This window comes from Dipteris shenzhenensis, chromosome 6 (genome assembly GCF_047967505.1).
Source record: "Dipteris shenzhenensis isolate YYH24624 ecotype China chromosome 6, Dip_SZ_1.0, whole genome shotgun sequence".
NCBI classification, from domain to species: Eukaryota; Viridiplantae; Streptophyta; class Polypodiopsida; order Gleicheniales; family Dipteridaceae; genus Dipteris; species Dipteris shenzhenensis.
This window is the reverse complement of record NC_141601.1, coordinates 28274313-28298396: the sequence shown is the minus strand read 5'-3', so window position 1 is coordinate 28298396 and position 24084 is coordinate 28274313. Positions and strand designations below refer to the sequence as shown.

Below are 24084 nucleotides of genomic sequence, written 5' to 3'. Positions count from 1 at the left end.
CCATGATGCAAATAAAGCAAAATCCCAAATGCTACTACCTGGAAGAGAGAAATGACACCAAATACCAGGTGCACCCAAATATGTTTGCCACAATGGAGGGAAATATCACAAAAAATGAAGAGCTCAAAGCATGAAAATGCATATGACTCATGTACATATACTATGCATCCATATGAGCAAATCTAGCCCAAAAGAAAATGTCAACCTACAATGACAAAACAATGGTAAACCCAATGCCAATAAGAGCTAAGTGCCTCAAGCATAAACACCATCCATGGGCATAAGCATCAATGATGTCTCATCCAAGAGAGCATAGCACTATCAATGCATCAACTACAATGAGTCAAAGCTGTCCCTCAGCATAAAAGAGCATTTGTGTGCTAAACGTCCATGAATAACCACAAGGAAACTTGGGCCTATCAGCACATCCAACAAGGATCGCAATGCATCCAAATGGCCTATAAAGCATCCATTGAACCTTTGAATGGATTTTTGGCAGAGGAATAGACGATTCGACGTCTTAGAGAGATGAAATTTCTCCAAATCTCCACGAAATGGTGCAAGAGCTGGCAGATAGGGGTTTTTGGGCCTCTGAAACGCAATGGAATAGACGGTTTTGGAAACCGTGGTCCTAATCACCAGGTCCAACACACGGGCCAAAAGACGTTTTTGCAAATAGACCTATTTGTAAACACCACCGAAGTGTGAATTATGAGCAAGATAGAAGTTTTAGGACCTCTTGAGTCCACCGGAACTAATAGACCTGTGAATGGTTGCTTCAAAATTGAGTTCCAACACACTGAGAAAAATCCAGCTCAAAGGTGACCCAAGAAACTCCCTTGTACGCTTAAGTAATTAGGCTACATGGATTAGCAACACGAGCTGCCATAGTGGCTCCACAAGAACCTGTCCCTAAAAAGGTGACAGACCCACAAGAACCTGCCATTATTTCTACACCACAAACATCTTAGGAAAGCACCAATCCCATTGCAAGAACCGCAGAAAGTTATTGGATTTCCTCTAGATTCAAGTATACGGTGAGCTTCAAGCTGTTCTACAATTAGTTGAAGAAGGCACTCAACTAAAGCAATTTGATACTAACGAACTTGCAACATTGCATCTACAGGCTTCAAGAACGCTCTTTACAGATGCACTGAGCAAGTACACGGCCTAGAGGGATGCCAGATACTCTGAGTATTAAAGTTTCCAGTCCATCGCCTGTGTAATTGGTCTAGGTGAAAATAGAAAGTTAACCTCGTAGATGAAAATAGGGTATGGTCAAGTTCACATCGTCATTCAATGAAAGGGAGTCCTCGCCATCTGTTGAAAATTCCTCCACTTCACAAGGGTTCAGTACATCCCAACTAGGTGACTAGAATCCATGAGGAGCACTAATAGTCAGGCAAGCACCTCATAGTGCTACGAAAGCCTTAGGAAAGTTCTTGACTATTTCAAAAATTATACAAGGGGGGATGCAACAATAGCAATGCCTAGATTAGTCAAGGGATCATAGCTCAAGGAAATAGATAGACTAACGGGAAACCCCAATATATGAGGGACTAGCCAAGACCAAAAAATTGGATCTTACTTTGTGTAAAAAGAAAGACAAACATGTGTACATCGATGAAAAATTCACAAAAGAGGAAGAAGAGGATTTGAATGCACTATTGATGGAATACAAGCATTGTATGGCTTGGTCCTATAAACAAATGAAAGGAATCTCTCCTGAAGTTGCAGCACATACCATACTAATTAGGAAAAAATCCAAACATAAGTATGTGGACCCTATAGGACAAATCCAAAATATGGCACCCATGTCTTTGAAGAACTTGAAAAACTACTAGATGCCAGTTTCATTTATAGATAGAGCATACCGCCTGGGTGTCACCAATTTTGATTGTGCTGAAGAAGAACAAGAAGCTTAAAATACGTGTAAATCTCAAGAACATTAATGTAGCCAAAATCATAGATCACTACCCCTCGGAACCCAAAAGTGATAGAGAGAGTGAAAACATTTTGAAAAGGTTGTCACTGTCTCGAGCCTCACTTGCAAGTTTCGAGGGTGTTATTCACCTACGGTTGTGTTGTTGCTCATTGTAGCGTAGGTGTTCACAAGCGTAGCACAGGTCCCCGGGTCGCATTCTAGTGAAAGGTGTAGGGTAAAGCATGGAAAGCAGATCTCTTGCATGATTAGAAGGATTGATGGAGGTTCTCACCTCCATGGGAGTTCAATGGTTTCGAAGGGAGTTGCAAGGTTTAGAAGGGGGATAGGGTTGAGAAAGCTAACTAGGACTTCCATGGTTTAGAGAGGAGTTCAAGGTTGAGAAGTGGAGAGTTAGTCTCCTTCATGATTTCACAAGGTAAAGGGTTGAGAAGGAGGGTCAAGGGAGGAAGGGGGAGGATCAGGAGGAGGAAGGAGTAGGAGGAGGAGGAGGGAGGAGGGGGAGGAGGAGGGAGGGGGAGGAGGAGGAGGAGGAGGAGGAGATGGGAGGAGGGAGTGCAAGGGTAGGGGCATGCTAGAACATGATAGTGTATGGGAGCATGGACACAAAGGAGATCAATCATACAAATAGAAAAGTGAATTGAACAATGAATCCCAAACAGTCTAATCTTCTTTCCATTGAGAGATATTTATAGATGTTGATCTCTCTCTCTCTCTCTCTCTCTATATATATATATATATATCTACCCATGCTAGAACATGATAGTGTATGGGAGCATGGACACAAAGGAGATCAATCATACAAATAGAAAAGTGAATTGAACAATGAATCCCAAACAGTCTAATCTTCTTTCCATTGAGAGATATTTATAGATGTTGATCTCTCTCTCTCTCTCTCTCTATATATATATATATATAATCATACAAATAGAAAAGTGAATTGAACAATGAATCCCAAACAGTCTAATCTTCTTTCCATTGAGAGATATTTATAGATGTTGATCTCTCTCTCTCTCTCTCTCTCTCTCTCTCTCTCTATATATATATATATAGAGTCTCTCTCTCTCTCTCTCTCTCTCTTTCTCTCTCTCTCTCTATATATATATATAGAGTCTCTCTCTCTCTCTCTCTTTCTCTCTCTCTCTATATATATATATAGAGAGAGAGAGAGACTCTATATATATATATATATAGAGAGAGAGAGAGAGAGAGAGAGAGAGATCAACATCTATAAATATGTCTCAATGGAAAGAAGATTAGACTGTTTGGGATTCATTATTCAATTCACTTTTCTATTTGTATGATTGATCTCCTTTGTGTCCATGCTCCCATACACTATCATGTTCTAGCATGCCCCTACCCTTGCACTCCCTCCTATATATATATATATATGTATGTATGTATGTATGTATGTATGTATGTATGTATGTGTATGTATGTATGTATGTGTATGTGTGTGTATATACATATATATTGTATATGTATGTATGTAAGTAAGTATGTTTGTATAATATACATATGTATATATACATACATATATATATATATATAAAATACACACACACACACACACATATATATGTATGTGCATGTATATATATACAAATATATACAAATTCATATGAGACTTCTCATTGGAACATCTTTTGTAGGGGACCTCAATGGTGGGACCTCTTTTGTAGGAGAACTCTTGGGTAAGAGTCTCGATACTTTTTGTAGGGAACCTTTGGGGATTCTACACATTTTGTAGGGGACCTCAAAAAGTGTAACCTTTTAGTCTTTCTCTCTCTAGTCTTAGTATTTATATCTCTAGATCCTGATTTTGCAAGTATGATCAGATCTTTTCTAGAGAGGATTTTGGCTATCCTCATCCTTTTAGATTTATCATACCATCTATCAAGATCAAAATATTACAAGCGAAACTTTGCTGCTACTCTATGCACATAATGATCTCATCTTCATTGCTCTAGATTGTGCTTCTGGCCCTTGTTACCACAGGGTCAACAGCCACTAGTGCCCTTCTAACATGATCTTCTCTTACTCCTTTTCTTGAATCCTCCTCTAGGATCAATATGCTTTTTAGTTCATCAAACTTGATAGTTGTGCATCTAGAGGCACAGCCACTCTTAGGCTCTCATAGCATGGCAGTAGACTTTGAAGTATTGGTTAAACAAACTCTGTATCATTGAGGATTTTCATCTTGTTTAGATGATGCAGCAATGCACCTCCATCTCTCATATGGAGATTGCTAGTTGTGTCTTCAAATTAAGATGATTGACCAATGTCTTGCCTTCATACATGGACTTTGTGTAGTCCACATATCTAATGTATCACTTGGGCAAATATAGTATTCTTTAGACATACTATAAAAAAGTTCATTACTTTGGCATCCTTCACTACTTGTGTTGCATTATATGATGGAGATGGCACTTTCCCATCAACAAGTTTCCATAAGTTCCTTCCCACAAATAGATTCTTTATCCAAAATTTCCAAATGTGAAAGTTATTCCCATCAAACACACTAGTGTCCGGCACACAAAATTTTGCCACCCATTGATGTCATTTTGGTGATGACTCAAGCACTTGTGCACACCGATGCTTGATCCCACCGCCCACCTAGCTACCCAAAATTGACAATTGTGCAATGCACCATGAAGAGCTAGATGTGCTCTCTATTTTGGTTTAAAATGCTCTAAATTTGCAATTTTGAAAAAACAAAATCTCCTCTAAAGTTTTATTCCTTGTTATGGCAAAGATTAGGCAAAATTGGGTCTTTTATTACCAAAAAAGTTTTGCCTTAGAAGAGAGAATGAAGATCTTGAAGACTTTGGAGAAGTCCTCCTCTATACCACTTTTAGATCTTGGTGAGGCAAAGATGACCTTTTGGTGATGGAGCCTTGGGAATTTGAAGCCTCCACTTGAGGAATTTGCACCTTGTGAGTTCAAAAGAGCCACTATTCAAAATTTTCACCTAAAGTGCACTTGCACCCATAATGTGAGGACTTGGACTTGAATCCATAACCTCCTCATAACATCAAATACTGACCACGAAGGGTAGACTTCCTCACATGGGGTTCAGAGGGAAAAGGTTAATTATAAAGAAACTTTTGGCTTGGACTTAACAGAGAATTTTTGAAGAGTACTCTAGGTTTGGACTTGGGAAAATTTTTCTCATGAAATGTGTTTTAAGTGCCACCCCCATTTCTCCTCTCCTCTCCTTCCCTTTCATGTCCATTCTGTTGCCTCCCTTGCTTACTCACATTAACATTTCTTGTCCACCTCCCTAGCTTCTCCTTCTCTTCCTCTCCAACCCCTTCTCTTCCACTTCCAACGTCTCCTTCATCTTCACTGCTCTGCGAGCAATTTGGCCACCCAAGCTACTTTCTTCAAGCTCCTCCAAATAGTGTCATTGCCATTCTCTACAAGTCCTTCACTTGTAGTTGCACAACCTCTCACAGCTCTCTCCTTCTCGAGCCTCCTCTGTTTTTGGCCGTTTGCCACATGGTTCTACTACACAACTTCTACTACTACTATTGGGTCACCCTCTTGAGCCTTCTCTATTGCTGGTTGTTTGCCACATGGTTCTACTACACAGCTTCTTCTACTACTATTGGGTCACCATCTCTACTTGCACTTTCTATTTGTTGGCACAATCCTTCTTGGCTATTTGTGGCTATTCACTTTACTCCTTTAGTTTGAATTGTTCTTAGTTCCCTCTACTCAACTTCTCTATAGATCATTTTTAGCTTGTCAGCTATCGCTCAAGTCTTCAAGTCTCTTCCAAGATTCCATTGAGCTTCTCATGGATGGCAATTTGTGGGCTTTCTTTCTTGAAGCTTGTGCCTTTCTCCAACTCTCTTGCAACTAGTTTGTTCGATCTTTAGTTGCTTTCTTTTCCTTGCTTATGTGCCATCCGATTGTTGATTGTTCGTGGCTTCTTTACTGTAGCCTATTATGTCCTTGCTAAAAATTGTTTATGTAGACTTTCTTTTTTAGCTTTCCTTTTCAAGCTACTTGTCTGCCTTGCGAGCTTCTCTAAATCTCTCTATTGGAGCTTGCATAGTTTGAGTGATTTATCGTGTTGTGGCTCTAGTTCTTTAAATTGGAGTTGTTGAATTGGGACTGCTGGAGCAACATTGGGAGCTCGAGGATACCGTGAAGGATTGGGATTTCTCAATAATTAGGGTGCCTCTGTCCTCACAGGGATGGGATTGAGACTTGGCACTTGTGGAGGATTACCAGAATTCAAGCGACTACATTCGAGCAAGGTGACAATTCAAGCGAGGACTTTCATAAAATTGACATTCTAGTGTGATGATTTATTTTCAAAAAGTAGCATGCATTGCTTACTTTTACAGTTGTTGTCCTACCCATGATATTGTGAGGAATCAATTGTCTTACATACAAGCTTAAAATGTTTGGCAATGTTTTTGCAAGAGTCAAGGAAGAAGGAGGGGTAGAAGAAAGGGGTCAGAGTATGTGTTTTTCTTGTGAAATTTTCAAGGCAAAAAATATGTATTTTTTGCATTCTGTATATGAGTTGTGCATTGCGATTTGAGTTTCTATTAGTTTGAATACTTTTGTGGGTTCGAGATGAACCCCAAAACAAGTGGTGTTGAGCCATGTTCCCATGCCTGCACCACTAGGCAGCCACCATCATTGCCACCTCATCCCTTGACCACTCCACCATCATGGCCATTCGACGCGACCATCTACCGCCCCCCACAATTAGCACCATTGCCACCAACTCACGTCTCAGTGCCATCGTTAATGCTCTTCGATCCCCTCACTCCCTTGCTTACATAGCCCCACCACACACCCTAAGGCACTGGGCCATACCTCGTATGCCAAGTCATGTGCATCTCATGTGCCGCGCCCTTTTGGTCTTTGTTTTGCTACTCTGTAATCCTCCACGACATCTTAATTGTCTCGTCGTCTAAGCCCCATCACCTACCATGCATCTGTCGGTTGATAAACCTGCTCCATTTCAACTCGAGAACCCCATCCCTCTTCACCTTGTCCTTGCCTCTAAAGACCTACATCATGGCCATCGGCACACCTCTGCGCATAGGCCCTATAGTTTGCACTACCCTCTGGGCACCCATGTCACCTCACCGCCAAACACCCCATCGTTCCTCCTCTAACCATCTTGGGGCTCGTACCCTTCACAAAGCCACACACACACTGGCAGTCACAGAGAGAGAGAGAGAGAGAGAGAGAGAGAGAGAGAGAGAGAGAGAGAGAGATACAACTAACCATAGGTTAGAGTTACGTTAGTAACCATAGTGAGGTAGCCATTTCAAACTAATCCTTAAGCTAGTCAAAACTAGCTATAGTCAGTGCATTAGGTTAGGTTAGCCCACACAAAAAAAACACAAACACAAGAAAAAAAAGAAGGGCTTTTATTAATATTTGCCACATGTTTGCCTCTATTATATGGGCCCATATCTTCCCCATGTTTGCCCCTACTTTAAGGGCCCATATCTTGGTCATTTGGAGGCCAAATTGCACTCGGATCAAACCCAGATTGCACATTTGCAAAGTTATATTTTTGGGTCTACAAAGCTCAAAATCAATTGCAAACTTCATAGTCATATGTAGCCACTTGAAGACCACAAATAAGCATTGTGTATGCACCATAGATTAGAAAGAAGGCTAGCACCTACCTACTACTGAGAACTTTCTTCTAGTCTTGACTTTTTCTAAGAATTCAACCTCTCCCTGTTGACAAGCAACATGGAGGACCAATGACACAATGTAGAAGTATTAGATGATGATGCAGATGCCAAAAATTTCTTCAATCAACGGTGTGACAACCAAAACAACAACAAAAGGAGAAGACACTTTGGTAAATTGGAAATGCCAAAGTACAATGGATGAGGAGATCCTGGAAGATTCAACATGTTGTGTTTGTGGCAACCAACTGGATGAAACAGAAGCAGCCTGCTTTCCCATGTCATTGACCGATGAGGCCTTGGAATGCTATCTAGACCTCTTGTAGAGGAAAGCGCCATATGGGCACTTCTATCCAAGTAATTCACAAGAAGGTTCCAAATCGAGAGGCTTCCCTCCAAGTTGGGAATATGCATATGTGCAAAAAAAAGAAAGTATGAACATATTTAAGAGAATGAAGAGACTGATAGCCAAGTGTGTTCCATGTCTTGATGATAAGTACTTAATTGCATCATTCATTTTTGAACTGAAGAAGTCCTTTTGTAAAGAAATGAAAAAAGTCTACAACTATGCACATTTTAGTGATGCTCATGAAGCTACAATTGACATCAAGGATGGCACGACCAACTCTGACAATGATAGTGATGACCATAAATCAAGTCATCTTGATAATAAATCTTCCAAGAATGGAAGCACTTCCACCAAGGATTGCACCATTAAGGATCGATAGGAAGCCATGGTCTTAAAAGTGAAGGAAGAAATGATACACGCCATAAAGGAAAACCTGCGAGTCTCTCAGCCACGACATTACCCAAGAAGAGAGAATGTATGGTGTCCACACTGTATGGCCAACCACTTGGCAAATGAGTGCCCTATTATATGATTCTTGGCAACATACAAAAAACTTACTATTGGGGATGACTCATAAGTCCATGCAAGTCAGCAATGATTCAATGAATATCTGGCAAAATATAAAGAGAAAACCTATTATTCAATAAATAGTAAATCCATACAAGTTATAAATGATTTAATAGAGATACAAAACGGGAAATGTTGAAATGTCTACACCTTGAGGTAGTCACTCAAAATTATGTAAGGTAGCATGTGAGTTGAACGGGTTTCTTTATTTGGTAGACTTACATACAAACAACAATAGTCCCGCCCATGGTATAGAAGCTCCTCCTAGACAAATCCTTCACAAAAAACTATTTATAGCTCATCAATTTTTATGCTACCCATATGATTTGATTCATTTTGTACACAAAATGATTACATGAATAAAATGTTTAAACTATGAAACTAATAAATTATTGATCACCGTATGACTATGATGCTAACAAAATATGGATCACCTTCATATATGCATGACCATGTATATACCTGTGGGATGGATGGAGGGAACCAAGGACCCGAACTCTATATGAGAAAAATTTAAGAAAATATAGAGTTTGATAAAGTTTAGCTCTAATAAAACAAAGATAAGTACCAACTTTCTAAAGATCTATAATTTTGACACTCTAATGTGATAAATGGATTCATTCATATCATTTCGATCGTTTTGACTCCAAACATGACCATATTTGGAGTCTGATTGACCAAGTTACATACATACCAGAATATCCCACGTACTACATGGATGGTGTAGAAGGACTCATCCCAAGGTATGCAAATCAAGTAAGATCAACCATATATCAAGCACCCATCGAGTGTTTTGGATGTGGAGAAAACCACCAGATTGGAGTGTCCACACAAAGGTGGCGCAAGTTCGTTTCAACCTATGTATAGAGTTTGTGGAGTTGGCATGCATGCATGGATTGTCCACTTTGAGCATTCATGATGCATATGGACGTGCAAATATTTTCTGAACATGCGGTGCAAGTTACAAGGTTCTCACCCCTTGGAAAGGATTGGCTCGGGCAGCTCTAGGGGATCGTCATCCATTCCTAGTTCAGGTGTAACGCCACAGACTACAAACTATACTACCACAACACCATGTCCTATCAGGCTCTCGAGGACCCTGAAGTAGTCCCATTTCTCCAAGTGATTGGGCTGCACACGATCGCCAGCAGATTTTCATGCCACCTCAATCTTCGCCAGGAAATGGAATTCGTTGACAGATACAATCAGGCCACAGGCACAACCAACTGAATGCATGAAGATGGGGAGTACCATTACTACCAATTCACGGTCTAGATATAGTTTTTGTTTGATGGGCATTCGGTCTCCCTACCATTTCCCAACCATTTGCTAAGCTGCGGACCATGGAGAAAAGATTGGCTACGACACCAAGGTGCATAGGGGCGGCATCCCTATCAACCTCATCCAGAATGCGGCACTGGTCAAAGCAGCTCGGGTTGTCACTCTGCTCGCCCAAATCTAGCTTATGCATCACAGTGCGGTGCTGCCCAACTTCTTGGTGTGCCCTCACAAGCTCAAAGAGACGGACTGGTCAGACTTCTTCTATGAGGAAATCATTGGCACCTGCACACGGTGACAAAATCAACAACCCCATGTTTCTCATGCCCATCATCCATCACGTATTCGACGACAATATTCTGTAGGGGTATGGTGATCTGGCACAAGAAGTTGATTTGCTCACAACCCCCTCCGCAAGATCTATGCCAACTAAGCCCTCACCAAAACGCAGAAGGGAGGAGTAGAGCCAACACACCCAAGAGGAAGCAGCTACGAAGAGGCAGCAAGACGAAGAAGCCACAAGAAAACTACAGAAAGAGGCAGAGGCCCAACGGCTTAGGGAACATGAGGCGGCCCAGAAGTAGCGCCAAGACCTCCTCTGGCAACAAGGAAGTGGAAAGGCTACGCGTCGAAGAAAATCAAAAGAAAGTAGAGGATAATGCACGGAACGGCTCCGCCATGAGCACTGGCTCAAAAGGCCCATTGGCAAGGGGAGGAAATAATCGATATCACTCAAGAGCCACAGGAGCCCAAGTCATCGCCACATCCTCCACAACTGGTATCTTGCACGGGATAGCAGCCTCTCCAACCCTCGTTCCACCCAAATCTATATCAAACAAGTATGGAGTTTTGCACCTCTAGCGTCTACACTTCCGTGGCGGGGTACCAAGATCTATTGACAAAAGACACCCAGGACGGGCAAGAGTAGCTGGCCCTCATGGAGTCCATCACTGCCTTAACAGTTGTCGCAAGGAACATTCTTCAAAGGTGACTAAAAATTTTCATGAGACAGATCATGGTGCTGCTCCAGACAAATAACAGGCTCCAACAAACAAAAGCGGCTCTCTAAAAAGAGAAAGCAGTAGTGTAGGCCAGCGGACTCCAGGCCATTGAAATTGGCAAGAAGGTAGAACAAGAGCTACAACAAACCCAAGAGGCCCTTACATCGGCAAGCAACTCTGGATCAAGACTAAGAGCAACATGCCCGTGTCCAAGAAGAGAAGCAAACTAAGGAAATCCGGGTGCAGCAGCAGCAGGCCACACTCATTGAACAGCTACATGCTACAATCTAGCAACGTCAGCAACAAATTTTCTCACTACAAACAGATCTGCATGCAGCTTGTGCATCAAACCCTCCACAATAAGAAACAGGTTCCCTCCATGAACGGCTACTTAAGGCATCATCTCATGCCTCCACCCTTTGCTTCACCTCACGCAATGTCCATGACACTTTTCACTACTTCTTGCACACAATCTCTGTCGCCGTCCTCCACACGACATTTTTGTTGATAATACACTCACCTTGCACAACCTTGAACAGGTTTCCCGCCACACCAAGCCCATCCATTAATAGCCATGGATTATTTCCATGAAGATATTGGCCTAGATGACAATATGGATATCCTAACACTCTTTTACGGCCCCATTGTATACAATTTTATGGGGTGGACTAGAGTGTTACAGGATTCCTTAATCTTCATGGTGGACACTCCACTATTGGAACTCATTAAGCCATCTGCACTAGATGACCATCCTTACAATCCAGATATCCTATGACGAAGTCTCAAGTGGATGCAAGAGTTTGGTCGGGGTGATGCTGAATATATTTTTCATTGCCGATTTCAAGCTGGTAGTGAATGGTATCCCCCTATGGGCATAATATTTTTTTCCAATAATATCCTCCAAGCTCTTTGGAATATGATTCAAACTGACGTAAGCCAGTATGATGATTATCATGTGGCGTACCCAATAAACATATAGCTTGAAGATATGGATATGACTTGGATCCTATTCAACACTGCTCCACAGCCACCCCCTCCCTCACAGCCTGACACCGCACCTGGCCCCAACCATAGATCCACTATCATGAGTGCACACACAAGACCCCACTACATCGCCCACCTTTTCATAGCATAGCATGGATATACAGTAGTAGCCTCTCGACCAGGAGGGAACCGAAGACGTGGGTATCACTCTCACTAGTACAAAATATTAAAGTCCATGCTCTTCTCTAATGTCGAGGGGTCCGAAGAAGAAGAAGGTCAAGAAGAGGTTGATGAACCACTCCACGAAGAAGACCAGTAGCTGTAGGATGCAACTCTTGACCATGACATGTGGTATGATGCCATAACTTCTGTATGGTTGAGGATGTTGCCAATGTGAATAGGTAGAAAGGCAAGCTACAAAGCTTCCACCTCACTAAAATAGATATAATGGAAGTATGATCGCTCACCGAATTTATCTAGCTTCCGAAAGTGGCGGCATGAGAATCAACACAGAAGGGACGGATACAATAGGCCATATTAAAATCAGGTCCCCCGCACAGACATCGATGTAGGCCTCCAACCACAATGGAGGATCCCTTTTTTGAAGCACACAGCTTTTTGGCGGACATAATGTTGTGCAAGCCTAGAGAAGCGGATTGACCCCACTTATATGCTCCTATGCCACAAATGGAGCTGACCAGATTTTGAACACATTAGAGCAGCAGATCCAAACATAGCCTACAACTTTCCAAGGTTCGATTTTCCAAAAGTTGGCTGGTCCTTGGCCTTGGCAGCTCAAATGGAGCAATTCAATAATACTTTCGCCTTCATCCCAGATGATGTAGTCGTCGCCCCTATGTATTTTCTCTAACTGTTGGTCATTTTAATCTGCGACCTACCAAAGCTCGACCTACCAACAAAAGAACATCATCAACAGCTACAAACGGAGATAATCTTCAACTTGAACGAGGGACCCTTATTCCCTCAAGTAATGCGCCTCTACGTACATGTCCAACATCTTCATGGTCACCACATTCAGACCTTCGAAGATATGTTCGAGACACACTTTTGGAAGCCGCTCCACCCATTTTGTTGCATCTCCCACTGAACATTCGACTAGTACTGCATTAAGAACAATACCCTCAGGTCTAACATCATGCACCGAACATAATCTAGGGATGGATTGTGAACAAGAAGGGGGGCATGTTAACTACCGTAACTGCTAACTATTCATGTACTATAAAAGCAAGCTGAGATATAGGAGAGAGCATGAGGATTAGTATATGACATGTGCCTTGGAGCCGTGTGGGCCCAAGTGGTTGTAACATGAGGTACATGAGAGTACAAGGGTTAGCCCTCCCTTCAAAAGGTGGAATGTATATAAGGCCAAAAGTTTGACTTTGGTCTTCATTGTGTACTTGCAAGTTTTGGGAATAGAAGCTCTCTCTTTCTCCACACTCTCTCGCATTGAGTCTTCTTGCTTCCTCTTGCTGAGTTGTCTTGTGATTGCCACTCCCCCCCCCCCCCTTCTCTCCTTCCTCACATTCTCATCTCCTTCTTCCCTCTCCCTTCCTCTTTCCCCTTCCCTATTCTTCCCCTCGTGGAATCACTTGTGCATGATTCGGTAGACACTTGGGTGACACAAGCGTAAGGTTTGTGGATACAAAGCTCCCACAAGGTGTTGCTCGAGAGTAGAGTCTTTGACGGCATTCTTCCAAGATCCCCATGACACGTGAGTCATTGCTGGACTACACAATACACCTCCTTAATCTTTGTCAACTCTAACTCTTCCTTAGAATTCATGGTTTCTAGTCTTCATTAGGGGAAGCAACTTTTAGGTCCAAGGACTCATGCTCACCTAGGTCCTTTTGGTTTTCATTTATATTGGTAGGTAGATAGTATGTCTTTGTGTGGCTTCCACTCTCTAAGAACAAGGGACCATTAAGAGTGAAACAATCATGGAAGGGGGACCCAAAAGACCATGAGGGACACAAGGTCATATAATTGCAATTAAGTCCAATGAGGATACAATATCAATTTCAACTTCATTTGAAGACCAACCAAAATAGATGCCTATTCAAGAAATCACTTAAACATATGGACTAAGTAATGTTGAGGAGGACTTTAAATGGCTTGCATTTATCACTTAAAAACTCTTAAATTGAAGATCTTAATCATAAACATTACCATTACTCAACAATGATTGACTTGCATTTATCACTTAAAAGCTCTTAAATTGAAGATCTTAATCATAAACATTACCAGTACTCAACAATGATTGACTTGCATTTATCACTTAAAAACTCTTAAATTGAAGATCTTAATCATAAACATTACCATTACTCAACAATGATTGGGACTAGGTTCACAACAACTAATACCACTACTAGTCTGTAAATCTCTATTATAAATGTAGTGGACTAGATTTCATAACCTAACTCTTTATCTTAAATCTCATTTAACTATTGTTGTTCTCTCTTGGGCAGTGGTGCCAACAAAATGATGTGGAGTTTAGGGCTCGTAGATGCTAAAACCAAACCTCCATAAGAATGAGGTTCTCACTTGGGGACATGACAGGAAAAGTATATCTACAATGGGAATAAATTAAACTAGATGTCATTGTCATAGTAAAGTGTCCATACATCACCAAGCATACACATCCTCTACTATAAACATAGAAATACAACCAACTTCATCTTAATCTAGAAACGGCCAGGTACTTGCTGCAGCAAGAACCAGAGATCGAAAGCCAGTGGGAAGAGTATGATCACATCCTGCAGGCCTCCGTCGACCTTCGCACACATGACCTAGAATCCCGCACAGTGGAAGACACCTTCCACTTTCACTTTAACATTTTGAAAATAGCCTCCACCCAGTATCATGTAGACCTTACTATAACCCTATGCTCTCATTCTCTTCCTACCTTTTCTACTCTCTTGTGCCTAGTAGTTTACACTCCTCTTGGGGCACGGCTCCAACGCAACTCCTAACAAAATCCATGAGCACATTGTGCATATTTACAAGAGTATATAGGAAGTCATAAAGTGTGAAAATGTTAGCCAAGGCGGTTGACATGTCCCCCTTCCTACCGTTGATCCACCCTTGGATCAAGAGTGTGTGAGGAATGCTGGAGATTGGGCGGCTTGGATGACAAAATGGCAATCAAGTAGTCATTGCGAGATCTGATAAAATGCGAAATGTGGCTCCCAAAAATGTGTGTCATGCATGTCCTCAAACATCTAAATGTGATACGCATGGAGATTTCGGACTCCGAGGTACATGCAGATGATCTGTTGATAAGAAGGGCCCTTGTCCGGATCAAAGACTAGCTCATGCCATATATTTAAATGCCACTCTTCGATTGTTGGAGCTCTTTTGGGAATATCTCGAAGCAAAATTATTAGCAATCGAAAAAAGTATATAGAGGCTATGATTGCAGGATCCGAAACTTGGGCATATCTGTTGATGATATTCTGCACGTGATGAGTAAGGCCATATGCAATAGCCACCTTCAGAAAGTTGAAATGAGAAAATATAGTAGAGAACATTTGGGTCGCTTGCTTGCATCCTTCGGAAGAGGCTCCATTTCCATCTTTGGCGCAGATGCATATATGTGGAATGAATGCAGCACTCCCTACTGGCATTGCAATACATCTACTAGTACTTTGGCTACTTTAAAAAGGGAATCTTCCAAGCTGGCTGAGCTCTTACATCTGTTTCATTGATGGGCTGGGGTTCATCACATATCCGTCTCGGGCCTCTTTTTTATTGATAGCTTGCCACGGTCCAAAAGTTTTCTTAATGAAGCAGGGCCCGTATTTGCATTATATCCATAGTCTTTAAATCAAAACTCTACATCTTGCCCTTCCACAAGTGAGATTTGTGATATCTTCAAAAGGTCTGCATTTATGAAGCACATGGTACCACTTGGGGTCTTCAATCGGGATACCTTAAACCTTGTCCTCCTCTTCTGTTGGAAAGTGGTCTGGCTTCGTAGGAAGTGGCTGTGGAAGAGGTTCGACTGAGAACAAGGCTGGCCAGAGTATCTTTTGGACTTACTCGATGTTGAACTCAACGGGCTAATCATTATTTGGTCCTATAGGACTCTCCGTCGACCCTAGGTGAGTACTTGTGGGGGACTTTGAGGTGGAATGTTGTGCGATGTGGAAGAAGTTTGTGAAGTGGGATGAGTGGATGGAGTGAAAAATTTAAGATAAGTTTTAAAAGGAGGTGGGCAGTTAATATTAGTGGAGGGGTGGGGCAAGTGAGACGTGTCAAAATGTGCAGTGCAGGTAAAAATGACTATAGCTATATCAAATTCCTCGGTTAATTATGTGGGGTAGGCAACATGCTTGGTCTCAAAATGGCTGAAGCCTTCATCGAGCATGCATTGCATTGCCTCCAACACTTTGTTGTATAATATCAGGATACCCAAGGGGTGATACTGAGTGACATTGTTTTGTAGAAGATAGTTATGAGTCCTTTGAGGTTCCTCTCGGCCTCATTCTCGCAACCACCCAAGGTCTTCGACCACAAAATGTGAACTGCAAGCCCGCTGGGTTTATCAACTCTAGTATTTCTATTTCAGCGAAAAAAAACTAAGAACTCTTGGATACATCAATACCAACTTTTAAAATTAAGGATAACTGGGTGAAGAGGAAGGTATCTAATGTCAATGTCCTCTAAAAGTAAGAGATCGCCGCCTGGTGAATAAGGCCATTGTCAAAATTAGGTATGTGTGCCTAGAGTGGCAGCGGCGGAGAATATCTCGGAGATAGCTAGGCGAAAGCGGGTGGCCCTCCCTTCAAAATGTGACATGTATAGAAGGCCAAAAGTTTGACTTTGGTCTTCAATTGTTGAATGCAACTTTCACGAATAGAACTCTCTTTTTTTAAGAGTTGTCTTGTATTTTTCTTGCTTCTTGCCTTCTGTCCCCTCTTTGTTTTCCAAATCATCCCCTAATTTACTACTGGTGAACAATGAAGGCTTCAAACATGCTTCGGGATGATAAAGTTAACTGTAGCTACTGCGCATAGTGCAATCCTAGAAGAGAAATTGCTACAATCAAAAGAACATCTTCTAAACCAATCAAGTACATGTGCACCACAACACACCCTTTGCAATATGTCCTCTAGGGTGAAAAGGTGTGAATGGGTTACATCACATTGTTTTACCAAGTTTAGAAATTACATAGCAAGCTCAAGGGGGTTTGGATTGCTCATAAAAGAAAACTTTCAAGAAGTGAGGAATTCATATAACCATCACCATTATCCTTGCAGCCTCCATGGCTTTGAATAGCCAAATGTTCAGCTCTCCTTGATTTTCTTGTATCTTAGCCACTAACTCTAATTTAAAATTTTTGGAAAATGTATACAACCAAATGTTCAGCTCTCCTTGATTTTCAAAAATGTATACGACGAAATAGGCTTGTAAAAGAAGAAAATGACTTCCATCCATGTAAAGCTTGAAAATTCTTTTGTCTCAAACTACTAATAGATTAGTTTAGTGATCTATTACTTTTGTATTCTTGCAATAAAATATACTCATCCGACATTGTGAACTCATCTTTTGGGCCTAGTGGGGGAATAAGGCCGTTTTGAAGGCCTCCTTTCTTCACCACATTTACTTCGACAAACAATCTCCAATGTGTATATTCCCACCTGTGTGATTGTACATTTCCATGTGAACGTGCAAACAACACTCGATCGGGACTCTTTTCTTACGTCATTCGAGCCATATATTTTCCATGTTCAAGAAATGATAATTGACAACAACTCTATTATGTACACTTCAATGGGCATTCAATATCTTTTTACCCTCCGGATAGCCATTCCATCCAAGCTCTGCCTCCATAAGGCAGAAAATAATCCTGTAATGTCCTGGATATAGTCCACATGTGGCATTTATCAGGACTGGACACAGCCATGGGTCCTACGTGAGGCAAAACTTCAATAATTGCCTCTGCAAGGTCAGATATGAAAGTTGTCTCACATCCTAATGCAGGTACACGTCCCCAGTTTATGATTCCTGACTCAAATGCGAGATCCCGGTACTCAACATCGATCTCTTCTAGTGTCTCAATGTGTTCACTTACAAAACTGCAAGACATTGGGAGAAGACAAAACTGGCAAGATCAATCGATCAACCATCAATTTATTACTACATCTCTTGCCACCTATTGGTACCATAATGAGAACCGACTGTGAACAGAGCAAAGCACTAACCTTACAGGAACAGCTAGAAGGCTCTTTACCCCTTTTCGACCCAATTCTTTGATTGTGTCATTGGTGTAAGGCTTTAGCCACTCTGCAGGTCCAACTCGACTCTGTCACATTCAAAGAATCTTAACTAAGATACATGCAAGGTTTTGGTCATGTCATGGGAAGGAGACTCTTTAAGTCAGCTCAAGCCAGGAGGAATAGAGGCTTACCTGGTAGGCAAGGTTGTACCTGTTCTGTATCCCTCTCTGCCTCAATTCAGCCATTATGAGTCTTACACAGCATTCCATCTCATCTTTATAAGGATCACCAGCTTCGTCAACGTAACTGCGTGGTACTCCATGTGCACTGAAAAATATAACTACCTAACAAGTTGGGCATCGTGAGTGAGAAACTCGCAATATGTTTTGGACATCAAGAATTCCAAAACATAATTTGATTCCTGATAGTATGTTTAATCAGCAACCTCAATTCAAAAGAAACGGGAGAAAATTAGAAATGAGGAAACCAATGAGCTTCTCCTTGTACCTTACATAGAAATCTTTTTAAGTTAAATGCATTGAAAGAATCTTTATCCTTTTGAATTTACTTGCTCACAATTCTTGCAAAATTACCTTAAAAGTGTTAATCTAAAATATAAAAGAGAAACCAAATGAATGCAATATTGGCAGTACTATTCCAAGGAACATTTTATAGATGTGTATATGTTTGTGTGTATGGACAAAATCCCCACCAAGGACAAGAAATGAGAACTCATTACATATATGACTAGGAAAGTCATTTTTAAGGAGAATCTTGGAAAACCCTGGTACTAAAGAGATCCCTTCATGGCCACATGTATCAAGACAACATTTCTTTAGCATGATATTTTCAGTTTCACTCTACAGGGTTTGAAACATATCAAAATTCCAAGCGCTTGGCCTAACCGGTGCCAACTTTTACCATCATGCTGTAAGGCTCTGTCATAATATCATGTACCATATTTTGTGTAGCAATGTGCCCTCTCCCCCCCCAATCTCTCTCTCTCTCTCTCTCTCTCTCTCTCTCTGTGTCTGTTACCTCCCTATACCATCGATTGCTGCTCCAGCGGCAGTAGCCATCCATTAGCAGATGCCCATTAGCAGGAAGCAGCAGCAGCCTCTCGTCACTTAGCAGTAGCAGTACTCTGTCGCTTAGGAGCATTCCTTTGTCACTCAGCAGAAGCAGCCCTTCGTCATTCAGCAGACTTTCTCTCCGGCACTCAATAGCAGCTCGCCTTTCCTCACTCTCCCCACCCTGTGTTTGAGCTGCACCTCAGCTCAAGAGTTAAAAACAGCCAGGGGGCTCTGCAGTTCAGGCCAATATGGAACAGAAAGAGGTCCCAGCCGTCACCCCTTCCATCTTGACTCCTGTCACCTATGCCTCAACCCACCCACCCCCCCCCCCCCCCCCCCCCCCCCCCCCCCAAGCTATGACATATCAGAGGCAGCAGAGCACACTTGCAGTAGGACTAGTCCCACAAGAACAGATTTATTTCCTACAGCAGGAGCTTAGAGAAGTCAAGCTTCAACTTGCCTCCTTGGAGAGGAAAGTCCTTGACATGGGAAATAATGGAAATCAGGTAATGCAGAAATGTGACGCGGTGCACTTGGTATCCAAGGTTCAAGGTACGGTCACCATCCAAATCAAGTCTCAGCAGTAGTAGACAATAAATCAATAGATGTGGGCTGGTATGCCGGAGATGGGTGCACCGCAGAAAACGTTGACCTCATCAAGGCAAAGATCCCCAAATTGAATGGGGCTCAGAAGACATAATTTGTGTCCTCCGAAAAGGGGCACAAGCACGACTTACCTTCAATGACAAGATGGCAAGGGGCAATATTCTCAAGAATTAGACTATAGCTAGTCTATATTAACTTCCGAGATGCCTTGTGCACTCCCTCAACTCTCGGTACTCAAGATATAGTAGTCACACTCTTTTTGGCTGTACCCTCATAGGCCCACAAGACCTCCTAAATGTTGAAATGCAAGAGGAGAGTGCTCAAGTGGGAGGAAGAGAGCCCAACAAGGTGGGAAGGAGAGAGAGACAAGATGGAAGACCACACTAGATAAGAGCCAATCAAAATAGAATTAGCTATCAAGCTTATCAAAGAAAGGCTACAATGTGATCCACACAAACCACAAAGGTACACCTAATCATAGGATACCAAGTCCTCATCAAATCACCCAATCCAAATCCTATCCAATATCTACATCCACCAATCACGTTGATGTAGATTAACACACTCCAATCATCGTACAAATGTCAAATACTCCCCCTCAATAAGAAATGGGTGGAGTATTGCACTATCATTAGGTGATATAAACTAAGGGAGAAGCCTTTATCAACACCATCATCAGGTGTTATAAACTAAGGGAGAAGTCTTTATCAACTCGCTCTTTACAAGGCTTTGGACTTAATAGGAGACATGGTGTTAATTGACAACACACTACATAAGGAGAGTAGTGTATTGATTCAAAAGACTCTGTAAAGTTACTTAACCTCCTCGAACTCCTTTTTTGTTATACCTTGATCATCCTCACAATGACCATGCGATGTGCACATGGATATAATCGGCATCCATGAACATGCATCGGTTTTCTCTACATACCAAACCTCCTGCAATCCAAGAGGATAGTAACACCTCTAAATGACAACGAGGGCATTTCTCTCAAATGATGATGGAAAGAGGTTCTTACCGCTTGACTTTCATGAAGGTCAAGGTAGAGAAATAATACATAGGCATGCCACATCAAAATGCCCATAAACATGAAGACATAAGCATAAAATGTAGTCAGAAAAAAACATATGTCACTATGATAGTGACCTCTCCAAACATCCATAACTGCTTTGTCATGGAGACCTCGCCAAAACAATGAGCAAGTCTATCATCAAGGTGTAGCAGAATATGAGTGTGAGCTCACTCATCTTCCTCTAAATCAATTACAGTCTCATAATCGACAGTTCTAAAAAAATACGATAAAACCTCTTGATGAACAAGAGATTTTTAATGAAGTTTGGCATATAACAAAGTGCTTGCTAATTAAAGTATCTTGGGCCATTGACGCCCAAAAATATGATGAGTTCTCAATAAATGGATGTGTATAGACACCGAAAAAACTTGAAGAGGAGGCTTATCAAAGTCAACAAAGTGACGAATAAGGCATAGAAGACACTTGGCTTACCAGATTCAACATGTTGGAAATATGTGGTTGAAAGAAGGTCCTCATATAAAACAATAAGATCCCAGTCAAACTAGTGGTTGAGTAGTTCAAAAAGCAACCTTGTAATTTAGAGATAGAGGCCTTAAAATCAAACAGCCACGTGTCAATCAACTAAGAAGCATGTATCCTTAGCCATACTTTGGCAAAAAAGTAGGAATTGAAATCCCTCACCGTCGTCGTTGCCCGGTTTTGTGGTGCAGCCCTTCGTAGTAGGAGAAGGAATACACAACTTGAAAAAGCTTTGAAAATAATGTCTCCTGGCTACATGCTACAAACAAAGCATCGTGAAATGATATGTTGAGAAATAGCTTGAGCAGCCGATGAGATCTAGAGAGTATCTTGCTGGAACGGTCAACCATAGAAAAGAAACAGTACAACCTCCCAAAAATCCGTAAAGAATGGCTGCTGCAAACCAGCCAAGGAATAAAGCACTCCTGGCATTCAACAAAACCAGCAATAGGAAACATGGCCACATGACAGCCAGTTAGGCCTCTCACAATGTTCTTCTTCAGTATAAAGAACTCCAGAGATAGAGCATATGCTTCAGCGCTTTTGAGAAAATGCAACTGAAAAATTGTAGGTGTCTTTCATGAAATGAAAAAGACACTTGAAAAATGGAGTCAAATCAGTTCGAAAGTCCAAAGGTAATATCACAAGCTAAAGTAAGAAAGCTTTCGAGTACTTAAATAAACTCTGCGCGGCCCACTGCTTGTGTGAAGGAGCATTGAAGACTTCTAGGTAGCTCCCACCCAAACAAGCACCCGTGTAGCCTACAAAGAAACTAGTGAAGCAAGAAAGCTACAAAGGATAGAACGATTGAATGGCAAGGTAGGGACAAGGGGAGAAGAGCTCCGTGGCTCTGATACCATGTTGAAATGCAAGAGGGTGGGAGGAAGAAAGCTCAACAAGGTGGGAAGGAGATAGAGAGAAGATGGAAGACCACACAAGATAAGAGCCAATCAAAATAGGATTAGCTATCAACCTTTTCAAAGGAAGGCTAAATGACCACAAAGGTACCAGCTAACTTATAGGCTACAAAGTCCTCATCACCCAATCCAAATCCTATCGAATATCTACATCCTCCAATCATGTTGATGTAGATTAACACCCCCCAATCACCCTGATGTACAAATCTCAACACTGAAGACGTAACTCTCTCTCTCTCTCTCTCTCTCTCTCTCTCTCTCTCTGCACCCCTCCTTCCCTCTCTTCTCCTAGCTGGGGCCCCTCCCACCCGCTTGCTTCCCCCACCCACCCGCCTGCTGCCCCACCCCCCGTTGCTCCCCTGCCCCCTCTCTCTATCTACTAGATAGTTTCTCTCGGGAATGATAGGAAAACAGTGTTCAGCACATCTTTAAAGGGGGGAACAGAAACCAGCTTACAAACTTTAGGACCATAATGGTTGGCGCTGCCACGGTGAAGCTCTTTAGCACCATTGTAGAACAGGAACTTAGCAACGAGGACATGGCATGGCACTACTGATCATCTTGTTTGAGTGCTTAATGAGGAAAGTCATCTCAATGGCAAGGGTCTATTTTCTTGCTTTGTGGATTTCAAAAAGGGTTTTGATACAGTACCACACACAAGTTTATGCGCATGTATGGAGGATATCAAGGTGTCCAAAAGGTATAAACAATAGTAGCTCCCTCTATGAGGAGAAGGTCAGATTTCAACTCATGATGCATGAAGGTTTAATGCAACCTTTCCTTGGTGAGATGGGGGTAAGACAGGCCTGCCCACTCTCACCCACATTATTTGGGCTATGCAATTACATGAGCTGGAAACAATGCTTGTGAATTTTGCATGGGAAGAAGGCATTATTGGCCCTCACCTTGGATAATACACTCTCCTGTTGCTTATGTGCACGGATGACGTAGTGCTCTTTGCGTATAACCAGTTGGACCTCCAGAAGTTCATGCATATTCTAGAACAATTTTGTGATAACAGTGGTCTATCTAGTAATGTGGGGAAGACAGAATATAGGAGATGTCACACATCACATACCTAGGACAAAGCATTGAGGTAGTTAAACACTTCAAATACTTTGGTATTGAAGTCCATCAAATTATCAATGGACAAATGCTCTGAACATGCTGGCTCGACCAACTGCTATGCTTTTAAGAAAAGATGCAGCCAAGGGGGCATATGCAGATGGCACCTTATGTCCTATCTCTTCCACATGGTCACACAGATTCTGCTCTATGGAGTGGAAGTATGGGGAGAAAGCATCTCCAAGAGCACTTAAATGACATTGAGAAATTTGAGAAAGCCTTTTCGCTGAGACATATGGGTATTAAGTCCACAACTCTTTACCCCATCCTTGTGTTGGAGACCATGAATAGGCTGCTGGAATTTGCTGCCTTGGAAAGAGTACACCAATATGTCACGAAGGTGAAGGATATGTTTAGTGACACACTACCTAAGATAGCGTGGGAGACTGGATCTAGATTACAGAAGATGGCCAAAAGCAAGTTCCTTATGACGGGGTGGGTCCTAGACATACGCGCATGGTTCTAAAGATGGGAGTTTGAATGGATGTTGGACGTCATTGGTCACCATCTATGGGATACTTTACATAGGCAATGGAAATACGCTCCCAAACGGTCAAAGTTTGAGTGTTATTGTGCACACATCAACCCACGGTATTGGCAAACTTAAATAGAGGGGAGAGCGCAGCTGCACTTATAGACACCAATCTCACCTCAAGCTTGATGCACCATAACCTTGGTCCGTACATGTCACATTGACTTAAGAGTGAAGGTTGGATCTTGGGGGGACAGCTACCCAATGCTCGTATTTGTACTTTTTGTGTCCGTAATCAGATAGA

The 24084-nt window shown here is 41.9% G+C and overlaps 1 protein-coding gene across 1 annotated transcript in view; it reads right to left on the bottom strand.

The window, feature by feature from the left end:
• Positions 1-16985: 16985 nt before the first annotated feature.
• Positions 16986-24084, bottom strand: part of LOC147901010 (ferrochelatase-2, chloroplastic-like) — a 39137-nt gene continuing 32038 nt past the window's right edge. Inside the window, exons 8-10 of the mRNA XM_087375914.1 lie at positions 18227-18379; positions 18021-18121; positions 16986-17894 (exon numbers count right to left, since the gene is read on the bottom strand). Of these exons, the coding sequence (XP_087232040.1) occupies positions 17609-17894; positions 18021-18121; positions 18227-18379 (540 nt within the window). The 3' untranslated portion in view covers positions 16986-17608. The remainder of the gene's footprint in view (positions 17895-18020; positions 18122-18226; positions 18380-24084) is intronic.